At 32.3% G+C, this 12,299-nt stretch overlaps 1 protein-coding gene across 1 annotated transcript in view; it reads right to left on the bottom strand.

Annotated features, from left to right (window-relative positions):
* Positions 1–12,299, bottom strand: part of Cntn1 (contactin 1) — a 252,914-nt gene that overhangs the window by 123,049 nt on the left and 117,566 nt on the right. Inside the window, exons 5-7 of the mRNA XM_076852771.1 lie at positions 10,596–10,768; positions 8,405–8,500; positions 1,125–1,331 (exon numbers count right to left, since the gene is read on the bottom strand). Coding sequence (XP_076708886.1) covers positions 1,125–1,331; positions 8,405–8,500; positions 10,596–10,768 — 476 coding nt within the window. The remainder of the gene's footprint in view (positions 1–1,124; positions 1,332–8,404; positions 8,501–10,595; positions 10,769–12,299) is intronic.

Genomic DNA, 12,299 nt, shown 5'->3' with positions numbered 1-12,299 from the left:
AAGCTCTATTAGGTAAATCACAACTCAAAAAATTAAGAAAATGGATGCCAACCAATAATACTATAGCCAACAAAATTAAGCTTCAGAATTGATAATGAAATAAAAATCTTCAACAATAAATAAAAGTTAAAGGAATTAATAACTAGAAAACCTACACTACAAAACATACTCAATAAAATATTTCATGAAGAAGAAATAAAATATAAAATTGAAAACCAGCAAAGGGAGGAATTATACTAGAAAAATAGTTAACCAAAGGAAAAACTGATTCAAATTAAAAATCAGAAATAAATCAAAATAATAGGGAATAAAAAAAATATTTCTCAATAATAACATTGAACATAAATGGCCTAAACCATCAATCAAAAGATACTGACTATCACATTAGTTTAAAAAACAAGACCCAACAATGTGCTCTCTCCAAGAGATTCACCACATAAGTAAAGACATCCACAGACTGAAGGTAAAAAGATGGGGAAAATCAAAACATTCACATGGATCTTGTAAATGACTAGGAGTTTCTATCTTCATATTAGATAAAGCGGACTTCAAACCAGAGTTAATCAGAAGGGATGAAGAAGGTCATTTCATATTGCTTAAGGAAATTATAAATATTCATGTTCCTCCAAAATGTGGCACCTATGTACATCAAATAAACCCTTCTCAATTTCAAGAATAAACAGACCACAACATAATAATACTGGATGACTTTAACATGCCTCTCTCATTACTGGATAGATGTGTCCAAACAAAACTTAACAAAGAAGCTATAAAACTAAGAAATATAATTAATAACATAGACTGAACAGACATATATAGGATATTCATCAAAAATGAATGAATACGGACTGGGGTTGTGGCTCAGTGGTAGAGTGTTCACCTAGCATGTGCGAGGCCCTGGGTTCGATCCTCAGCACCACATAAAAATAAATAAACAAAAATAAAGGTATTGTGTACAACTAAAAAAAAAATTAAGCTTTTCACTCCACTTAGATGCCTGTTTTTTGTATTATCCTACCTAAGAAGCAGGTTGGCCTCCCCACTGGAGAGTTGTTCTTCTTTTTAGTATAGGTATGTCATAGATAGACAAACTTGAAAAACAGTGCATTAAATAAAATACTTACGTTCAGGTATTGGAATGAGTGGGATAAATTTGCTGAACACACTCTTTGTAATGGAAGGACTGGATACAAAGCAGGAATAATTGCCTTTGTCAGATGCCTCAACGTTTGCAATGTAGAGATTGCCATTCGTCTGAGACACAAACCTTCGTTTATCCATTGTGATGAATACAGGAAATTCATTTAGAAGCCAGCGGTAGCTAAGATCATCTAGAAGAAAATATTGTCTACTAAATATTAAGCTCTTATCCAAAAGCAAAGATTCTGTTTTACTAATCACAAGCTGTCAAATAACCTATTAGAAGCTATGGTAGAGCAAATGTTAGAAGAGAACCAAGACAAATTTGGTGCAAATTCTTCAATAGCTATCATTTTTCATGAATATAAGCAAAGTATTAAGTAATTACAGTTATTTATTTATCTATATTAATGTACAAACTATTGGCATTTTTATTTCCATTTCATTGATATGTTTAAGTGAAACTCAAGTTAAAAAACTTGTTTAGTAAATTAATGACTACTAAGTACAATTAGGACTTCAATACAGGTTTAATAATTCCAAAGTCCACAATCTGTCTGCCCTACTGTATTTTGTAAATAAGTTCAAAATGACTTAACATACTATGGCTTTATATCTTTTTTCCTTTCTGTATTCCTATTTCAAATTATGAATTTAGAAATGAGTTTGCATAACCTGTTGTGGTCATATTAAAAAGTAAAAACAGAATGGAATGTTATTAGTTTTTTAAATATTAGGAAATGTATCATATGGTTACTCAGCCACAGAAATTTCATTGGCTGATCATACCAGACAGATCAAAAATGAAATGTCCTTCTTAATTTGGATCATACCAGACAGATCAAAAATGGAATGTCCTTCTTAATTTGTTGCTTTGCCACACATTTTCTATTTCTGTCATGAAGAAAAACTGTAGTAGTCATTCAACAAAAGTACATGATGAAACTATGGATGAGGCATACTTCTAGATCACAAAATGATTACTCCCTTTAATATAAATTGTCCAAGGGAAGACAGTGGCTGCTAGGAAGAGTGTAATTAGAAATTCAGATTATAATTAGATTAGAAATGTAGGTATACATTCTCTAATTTGCTTACTATACAAATTGAAGATCTCTGATATGCCATTAAACAATATAGATTTGGTCTTTGCTCTTGTGGGACTTGTAATATAATCTAAATTCAACTAACAAATTTTGACCTAATGACGAGGACATTCACTTAGACAAAAATAATAACTGCAACGTGTCAGAAGATATCAACTGTCATTACAACAAAAGAAGACGTCTTCTCCCATTATTATACAGAGGTGCAAAGGCCTTGCTAGGTTAAGTGATTTCCCAAAATCCATACAACAGGAAGGAGCCAGAACCAATATATTCACCTTCTTCCTTGCCCACCATCACCAAAACAAACTGTGCCATGACCATACTCATAAGTGCCCTGTTTCCCTGACTTAACAATGAGATGATTTTAGCAATTAAGAGCTAAGTCCTAATCTAGTTCTCGAAAAGACTCAATGGATTATCTTTTTTTTCTGTATATTTCCTTGCCATTTCCCTACTCCATGCAGTTGATTAAATCAACCATCTTTGAAAAAGCCATTGCCTGTTTTTTCTCCTACCACTATAGACTGGATTAAACAATAATTAACCATAAAATTATTTTTTCAGTAAGAGTAAGTGCCAGCACATGTTTTAAAATGTTGCTTTTATCCACAGATATAAAAGATTTCCAACCCTTGTCCCAGGAGAGTCTGAACCATACATACTATGAGGGAAATTTTGTTTTGGACAACTGCAGTACATTTAGCTACTTTCATTGTATTACTCTGAACTGCATCACTTATTTAGCCTTGCTGAATAATGTATCTTTCTCCTAGAAACACACTTGAAGTACTTTTGTGTGCCCTGGAGGAGTAATTTGCAAACATTTTCAGAATATTTTCATGCTTTTATAAAAACTAGCCTTGGCAGCATAGTTTACCTACACCAACAAAATCGCCAGAGCTTCTGATTAGTGCTTCAACATAGCAAATTGTATGTTAAACATGTTTAGAAAGAAATTTATACCAACTTATACACATTGTGAGTTAATATATTTTCTACCCTGCTCTCTGGCTCTTGTTTATTTTTGTGCTGAGCTTTATTAGTCTGTTGAAATTCCTTCATAATCATATTCAGCAAAGCAGGAATTATTTTTCATAAGTCTATTCCCATTTCCTTTTCCAGTTTTTGAATTTGTATATAAAACTATTGTTAGGTATTTTATATTTTATCAATAGAACTCACCCTTCAGTTGATGGCCTTTTTATTTTTTCCCTATTCTCTCTCTCTAAAAATACAAAGATATGGTTTATATTTTATGAGATACATTTAAACCATTTTTGATAATTATATTGACATAAAATAGGCTAGAAATAAAAATGTATTTTAATTTTCAAGAGTCTAGGAGTTTTAAAAAACTCATGCACTTATGAATTAATTATCTAAAATAAAATCTAAACAAGTTTAGTTTCATATGAATCTCAACACCTATATACAATCAAGTTAATGAACAAATTAATTTTCTCTTTCATTCTCTTACCCGCTCATTCCTCAAATATTCTTTAAGTACTTATTTTGTGCTAGGCATTAAATTCAGTTGGATATCAAATATTATTATAAAATTGAATAAGTATTTATTCTTAAATGTACATTTTGTGATTGTTCTTAATAAATAAGAAGCATAGTTCTGATCAAATATTTCCCCTTAGAAAAACTACAGTGCCTAAACTCAGAGGAAAATGTAAGGACTATGACAAATGAGATGTTTCCTTTTGAATCTTTTCTCCTGTGCATAAATGAGAGACAACATCTCTACAGTCATGCATTAAAAATCTTGGGCTAGGGATGTGGCTCGGTGGTACTGTGCTTAAATGCATGAGGCCCTGGGTTCAATCCCTACCACTGCAAAAAATACAAAATATAAAATAAATAAATAAAAGCCCCAAATCCTCAATGTAGTAAGATTTACTGAATAATAGTTATGGACCTAAAATATTGAATGCACTTATATTATTTTATTTACCTTGATAATAATCCATAGAAATTATATATCTATTTTACCATTTTCAAATTCACTGTTAAGTTTGAAACTCAAAACAAGCTATGTGGAAGAAATGGCACAGGAGTTATTATCCCCAAAGTTTAAATTAGAAAAGTAAGATAGATATGACCAAGTTTACCTGACAGTGAGACTGATTCCCAGATTATCATTGGGACAATAGAGCTTTAGAATTATAAATAAGGCCATGTATAATATTCTTAAATATTCAAAACCCAACAACAGATTCCTTTGCATCCTCAGTTCAATAAAGTTCTAAGATTCACAGCACAAAACTTCAATTTAACTGCATTAAGGAGGAAAGAAGATTTATGGTATAGAGATAGTATATTTGGTTGACAGTACCATGTGCAATGTTCAAAGATATCATATAGCTGATAATAATAACAAATGAAAGGAGATGAAGAGCTACTCAGATTTTATTCTGTGATTAATGATTTTCTTAGACTCATTTAAAAACAGCTTAGTTTTAGATTTTGTTTTTTTTCAAAATATGCATATATATCTTTATCAAAGAGGTAATTGATTCTCTTGGTTTATTAATGTTAAGTTTCTCCAAACCATTTTTTGGGTTCATGAAATTCTTCATTCAGCATAGTGGTTAAGAAATAATAGAGACTGAAATCAGAACTTACTTTAAGTAAATCTCAGCTTATACCTTAGAAATCTTCCTCCCACTTTCTATCTACTCTAATATTCTAGGTAATCACATGCAGCCAAAGGCTTTAAAAATATATGATGATAAATCACAAATTGATATTTCTAACTCAGATGTCACCTGTGAGCTCCACACATATAAAGCTCACAATATGACTTCCACTTGGAAGTTTAATAGACATCTCACATTTAATGTGTCCATATCTACTCCTTCAGCTTAAGTAATGGCAATTCAGGAACTCATGACAGAACTTTTGAAGCCATGCTTAACTTCTGCATTTCTCATATACTTCACATAAAGTCTACTGTTAATTCCTCTTGTTTCCTTCCTCAAAATATATGCTGAATTTAACTCAAGGAAATGTAAAATTAAATATACAATTAAATATACCAATTTATCTGGAATATATCCAGAATTTTCTTTCCATCTATACTGTTACCACTTTTGGCGATTGTATGTAATTCCTCTGATCTTTTTCTACCAGCAACAAGTTATCTTTTCATAACTGAAGTAATGTTATGTGACTCCTTTGCTCAAAATTCTCCAGTGCAATTCTCATTTAAAGTAAAAGCCAAAGAAATTGCAATGAATGACAGGATCCACCATGGAACTCTAGTTTCTCTCATTCCATTTCTTGCTGCCTTCAATCTTATTCCCTCTAATGGAACCACTCTGGCTTTCTTGCTACATTTGCCTGGAATGTCCTTCTCTCAGACACTTTTACCATTAGCTTTTTCACTTTCTTCAGGCATTTATTCAAAGTTCCCTTCTCAGTGAGGCTCAATCTGAAAGTTCAATCATTCCCTAAACTCCCTCTCCTCCCCTTCCCTACATTATGTGTTTCTCCTAATATGTATCTAAAATACAAAGCATGCCGTATCTTTTAATTCTTCATCTTACTTACTGTCTGTCTGTCCCAGCAGAATGTCTATGAAAGCTGATAGCTTTTCTATTTTACTTCAACTGAGGTGTTACTGTGGTATACCAGTGCCTGCTATGTACAGAGTGCTCACAAGAGATTTGCTAAGTCAATGAGTGAAGGAATGATGCCTATTCAGTATTGAATTTCAGATGTAGTCATGCCTGTTCATGGTTGTTACCTTGTTTGTGGGGAAGACAATGAAGCTAGGAAGGTTATTTTTCACAGAAAATGCATATTCTGTCATTGAAAGGTTTTCATACATTTTAAATTTCATATATTATTTCTGTATTTCTCAAGTAATCATCTCTCTCTCTCTCTCTCTCTATATATATATATATATATATGTATATATATATAATTTTGTGTGAGGTACATATGTGCATATATACATATGCCCACATCAGGTTGATATATTCCACACAAAATTATTTATAACAGCCTGTTATGTTTTATTCTCTACAGAGATGTCTAAAGTCAAATTTATGATATAATTTGTTACATGTAATGGCAGAATGCATTAAAATTCATATTAAAGATATAGAACACAATTTTTCATGTCTCTTCCTGTATACAAAGTATATTCACACCATTCATGTCTTCATACATGTACTTAGGGTAATGCTATCCATCTCATTCCACCATCATTTTTACTCCTGTGTCCCTTCCCTTCCCCTCACACCCCTTTGCCCTATCTAGAGTTCGTCTAATCCTCCCTGCTCCCCCTCCCAATCCCATTATGAATCAGCATCCTTAAATCAGAGAAACTTTCAGCATTTGGTTTTTGGGGATTGGCTACCTTCACTTAGCATTATCTTCTCTAACTCCATTCATTTACCTGCAAATGCCATGATTTTATTCTCTTTTATTGCTGAGTAATAGTCCATTGTGTATATATACCACATTTTCTTTATTCATTCATCTAGGTTGGTTCCACAGTTAAGCTATTGTGAATTGTGCTGCTATAAACATCAATGTGGCTGTGTCCCTGTAGTATGCTATTTTTAAATCCTTTGGGTATAGACCAAGGAGTGGGATAGCTGGGTCAAATGGTGGTTCCATTCTCAGGTTTCCATGGAATCTCCATACTGTTTTCAATATTGGCTACACCAATTTGCAGTCCCACCAGCAATGTATGAGTGTGCCTTTTTCCCACATCCTCGCCAACACTTATTGTTGCTTGAGTTCTTAATAACTGCCATTCTGAATGGAGTGAGATGAAATCTTAAGAGTAGTTTTGATTTGTGTTTCTCTACTTGCTAGAGATGTTGAACATTTTTTTTTATATATTTGTTGATTGATTATATATATCTCTGAGAGGTGCCTGTTCAGTTCCTTGGACCATTTATTGATTGGGCTATTTCCTTTTTTGGTGTTTAGCTTTCTGAGTTCTTTATATACCCTAGAGATTAGTGCTCTATCTGATATGTGAGTGGTAAAAATTTGCTCCCAAGATGTAGGCTCTCGATTAGCCTCACTGATTGTTTCATTTGCTGAGAAGAAGCTTTTTAGTTTGAATCTGTCATATATAATAAATTAGAATAAAAACTAAAAAAAAATTTTAAAAAAGAAAGGTACAAGTAAAAAAAAGGAAAAGCATACCAAATCGAAGAAAAATATTATTACATAAACAGATAAGGTAATAATCATTTGTGATTAAAAATAAAAGCATAAATAGTTAATTTAAGGAAATAAAAAATCTTGTGATGCACTTTATGCTTTATTTTCTACTGTTGGATCTAATAAAAAATGGGAATGACTTTTGGTAGTATGTCCAATATCTAAAATCTATGCATCATTTATTTTGAAGAATGTATATTCATAATAAATAATAAAAACATAGTTGATGATAGTTTCATGAGAAAAAAACTATGACATAAATAATATAAAACATTATTTTATTATGAAAAATTTTAAATATCATCTCAAGGGGAGATTTAATAAATAAAACAAATGAAAATGAGTATATGAAGCATCCTTCTTTTAGTTAGTGCTTTGCTGGCTTTTGTTTAACTGATATTATATTATAGAAAATGTATTCAGAGCTGAATCTCATAACCAATGATTCTCATTTTGCCCCTTTTCTAAAGTGATGACTATTCTTGCATCTTAGTATTCCTGGAGAGATTAATAATTTATTATATTTTATCCATTTCTAGTATTTAGTTTCAGTTAACAGTATGCTTTAGGTGTTAAATTATTAAGAAAATGATTGATTTTTAATCATGCCTTGGTGCTATTCTATTTCAGGAATAATTTCTTAAAAATATCTTATAATTTCACCCATGTAACAGAAATTTTAATGAGAAAACAAACCAGCATACATACTGTCTATAAACTAAAATGATAAAAGATCTTTGGTGTTATGATCAAGTGTCTAATGAACCAATAAAGAAAGTGTCTAACCACTATAAAGTGATGTATTACAAAAATTTATGCAAACATTGCGTCTCATTTAATTAATGATGAGTCATGATTATTGAGTTAATTAGACTATTAGTAAACATATCATTATTACTAGAAAAATAGAAACTTGCCATTCATTTCATAGGTGCTTAAAGACACGGAGACACTAAATTTACCTGGAAAATGGTATGGGGGGTCACAGAGAAGTACCATTCCTTTTCCTTCTTTCACTCTGACCTCAGGGCGCTCCTCAGGTGGGAAAGGATCCAGGTCTAATTATAAACAAGGAAAAGGAAATCATTCACTTTCTGGTCAAGAGAAAGAGAGATATTCATTAAATATTACCTTTCTGTAACTGTCACTTGAGATACAATGCTCCTCATTTGCACATGCCAGAAATTTACACACACCACCTAAGAGTTCTGTCATGAGTGCAGAATCTATGGATACCTGTAGCAGCCTTTGTAAGAATTCTGACAACTCTGAAGATCATAAATACTAACTTTTGTTGCATATTTAAGGAAAATCTCAGTAAGGAAATAAAATGGGACAGGTCAAATCAGAGATCTAACTAAGAAAGTAAGTAAAGAGGCATGTTTAGAGGAATGGACTCATTTGAAGGTTTATATTTCTATACCAGAAGGAAGATTTAGATATTGAAAAGAATAACAGGCAGGCTATTCACTGAGAAGGTGAATGTGACCAATTGCTTGCTCCTTTTCAAATTCTGGGTTGTCTAAATTGTACTTTCCTTTACTCTTTCCTATGTATTTGGAGCTCTTGTTTTGCTTTATTCATAGATCCTGAGCCCTTTAATTCTTCATTTGTTTTGCTGATACTCATTCTGTTTCAGTCCTGCCTGTCCTTCTGGTCCTCATCTATGATCTGCCCCCAAATTATATCTTTTACTTCCCTTACTATATTACCTATTTCTGAAAATCCATGTATTCTGATTTTATCTTTATACAAAGAAATATTCACATTGACATCTCCAGTCCTGATGTCTCACTTGAATGCCATCCCTATCTTCAATTGCTTACTTGACATCTAAATTTGGGTAACTTCATATTATAACAAACTCTGCATATGAAACAACCATCCAATGCTTAATCCAATCTCTGAAAGTGGGGTTTTCTTTCTCCCATTCTATTTTTTAAAAGCACAGAATGTATCTGCCCTTTCACTGAACTTTTCTTAAAAAAATATTTAATGTCTTCTTTCCTTCAGTGCACTGTAACCTGTTAATTATTTATCAAGATTAGTATTTATTATTTCCATTTCTCTTTCATCACACTAATTTAATTTTACTGTTCTTTATGATCCTGTCTGAATCCCTTCTGGTGGTCACTGCCATGCAGTATTTCTTAACATACTATTCTTATCTTATAACCATTTTGGAAAAGATATAAGTGCTAGCTTATAAAATCAAAGTGGATATCATCTGGTTAAATTCATCTCCTAATGTACAATGAAAACAACCTCTAACTTTAGTTTAACACAGTATTTCTCAAAATGTTTTTAATTATTGGCTTTCTCAAGGTGAAAACTTTTATTTAATTTAAGCTTAAAATAATAATATTAATTAAAATAGAATGTTAATCATTTCTATGAGGAGAACTTAAATGTTGAGGAATAAGATATTGTTGGGTAGGGCTGAGCATTGGAAAGCCACAAACCATAATATTGTAATGCCTAAGACATTTCCTATTCCTAAGAACCAGCTTGTACTCCCTTGGAGGTACTAATGCATGGCTTAGCACTTCCAGTGATACTAATTTTTCGAGATATGTAAGAGACTTCAGAATATTGCCCCAGTTTATTTTAAAAAATTATCTTTCACAATCTTAAGTACACTTAAAACACCCTGTGTGATTATTTGATCTCCTGAATTTTTTTCTTCACCACACAATTAAACTTCATTCATCATAAAAGACCCACCTTTTCTGTGTTGACTTCCTTCCACTATATTTTCTTCTTGATCCTCTTCTTGCTGAATTCTTAAGGTATCACTTATTGATAACTATCTCAAAGGTCACATTAGAATTTCTGCATTTCAATTGAAAATTTTTAAGCATGTCTGACCTGTGTCACCAACTACATCCTGCCAATCTGTGTGGGTGGTGGGAATGTGTCTTCCCCAATAACCCACTGGCAAGCATTCAGTACTGATGTTGCAATGGTGATGCAAGAGACCGATTTTACTGGGAGAAGCAAGTAGAAGGATTTTAACAGGATAAAAGAAGCCCAAAGAGTTGGTCATCACAGAATTAGCCCTCCAGTCTATATAGATTTTGATCAATAATTAAAACACATGTAATTCTCACTTCATCAAGTAAAACTACCCTTTTTAAAGTTACAACTACTTACACCCAAAACTCAGGATTGCTTCAGTGCTTCTGACCATCCCATAGTTATTTGATGCCAAACAGTAGTACGTTCCAGCATCTTTCTGTTTGTCGGGGTTGTTGATGACAAGGTTTCCTCCCACCATACTGTATCGGTCACTTGTCAGGTCAACATCTCCGTTATTCATTCTCCATCTGTGAGAAAAGATATTCATGTCAGATCAAAGGTAAGAAGCCCTGGAAACTCTACTGGGCTAACATTGTTCTAAAATGACTTGAGTACAGCTACATGTGAAGTCAGATGATTAAGTATGTGACTTGTGGTGGTAATTCTTCATACTCTATAATTGAGTACCTAGGTTCATGATATATAATTTAGCTCAGATACAAAAAGAGTAAATATTAAATTAAATGACATATTTCCTCTTTTTTAAAAATAATACCTACCAAATAACAAATATTTTGTTGAGTTTTACTCCATAAATTGATTTCTTAGCAGATATACAGAGTATATCTGAGTATAAATGATAGCAATTAATGTACAAGATTCATATATGCATGTTCTATGAAATATTAAAACATTGATCTAGCAGAAATTAAACAAAATGTATCAATATCTGATTTTTAAACAGCAAACATTTTTCAGTGAAATAAACTCATTAAAATTCTGCTTAGTAAATGGTATATTCTGACCACTAGAGGGTGATCATACAGTTTGAAAATTATGATTCCACTGGGTCTTTTAACTCAAAGCCACAAATAAATTAGTTAAATCAGATTTCCTCAGCCTAGAGTGAGTGGTCACTTGTGCCTTTTCTCATTATTTAAGTATTATTTTTGTCAAAGAGGTTTTTTTTAACCTGTTTTATAATCTTATGTCCTCACGAAGGTCAAAATACAAGAGCCCTGGTCAAATAATTTAAATAGTAGAGCCTATGGACACATCATTCATTGATGGCATATTTCTGATAAGCAAGAATCATGCCAAAACAGCCTTATGATTTTAGAACATCTTTTTTACTAAATCAAATGTACTAGAACATATTCAGTTATAATCTTTGTAGTATAGGAGGTAATTTAAGAAACAAGCACAGAAAGCAATGCTTTTGCATTTTGAAAACCTACACAATTCCAACCCAAGGAATAAATGCGCCCCCTTCCTTCAGTTGATGGTAATATTGTCTCTACTCCAACCACGCAGTGCTGTTGCTTAGATTTTTCAAGGCAGTGAGTTTCCTTGTTGGACAGCTGCGACTATTGTGATTTCTCCTTCATTATATGGGCTCCACATTTCTGTTTATGGTCTTGGCTTCCTCCCTAGGGATCTGATTCAACCATTAAATTTTGCTGTTTGGGTAAGTTCACTGGTCTATTTTCAGAAACACACACTATTGTTGCAATTCCTTTTGTACTGCTTTAAATACAGCTTTTACTGTAGTGCTTGTTGCTTTAGGGGTAGGGGGAATATAACGGAGGTCTCAAGGCTAAAAAGTGGGAGATAAAGTTCCCTGTTGTAACTTTTCCCTCTCAGGATGTTGCCATGAATAACATATTATCATGGAACATGCTACAAATATAAAACTACTATGTGAATGACAGATTGTCTGATTACCAAGGTTAGTATGACTTGCTGAGAATACTAAATGAATTTAAAAACTGCAAGTGTTCTTTTCCATGAGACTAATTACATCATATATTTTTCTTTTCCTCTTTCGCTTCATTGCTT

This window comes from Callospermophilus lateralis, chromosome 4 (assembly GCF_048772815.1).
Source record: "Callospermophilus lateralis isolate mCalLat2 chromosome 4, mCalLat2.hap1, whole genome shotgun sequence".
Classification (NCBI taxonomy): domain Eukaryota; kingdom Metazoa; phylum Chordata; class Mammalia; order Rodentia; family Sciuridae; genus Callospermophilus; species Callospermophilus lateralis.
The sequence above is the reverse complement of the archived record's forward strand: the minus strand, read 5'-3'. Positions and strand labels throughout refer to the sequence as shown.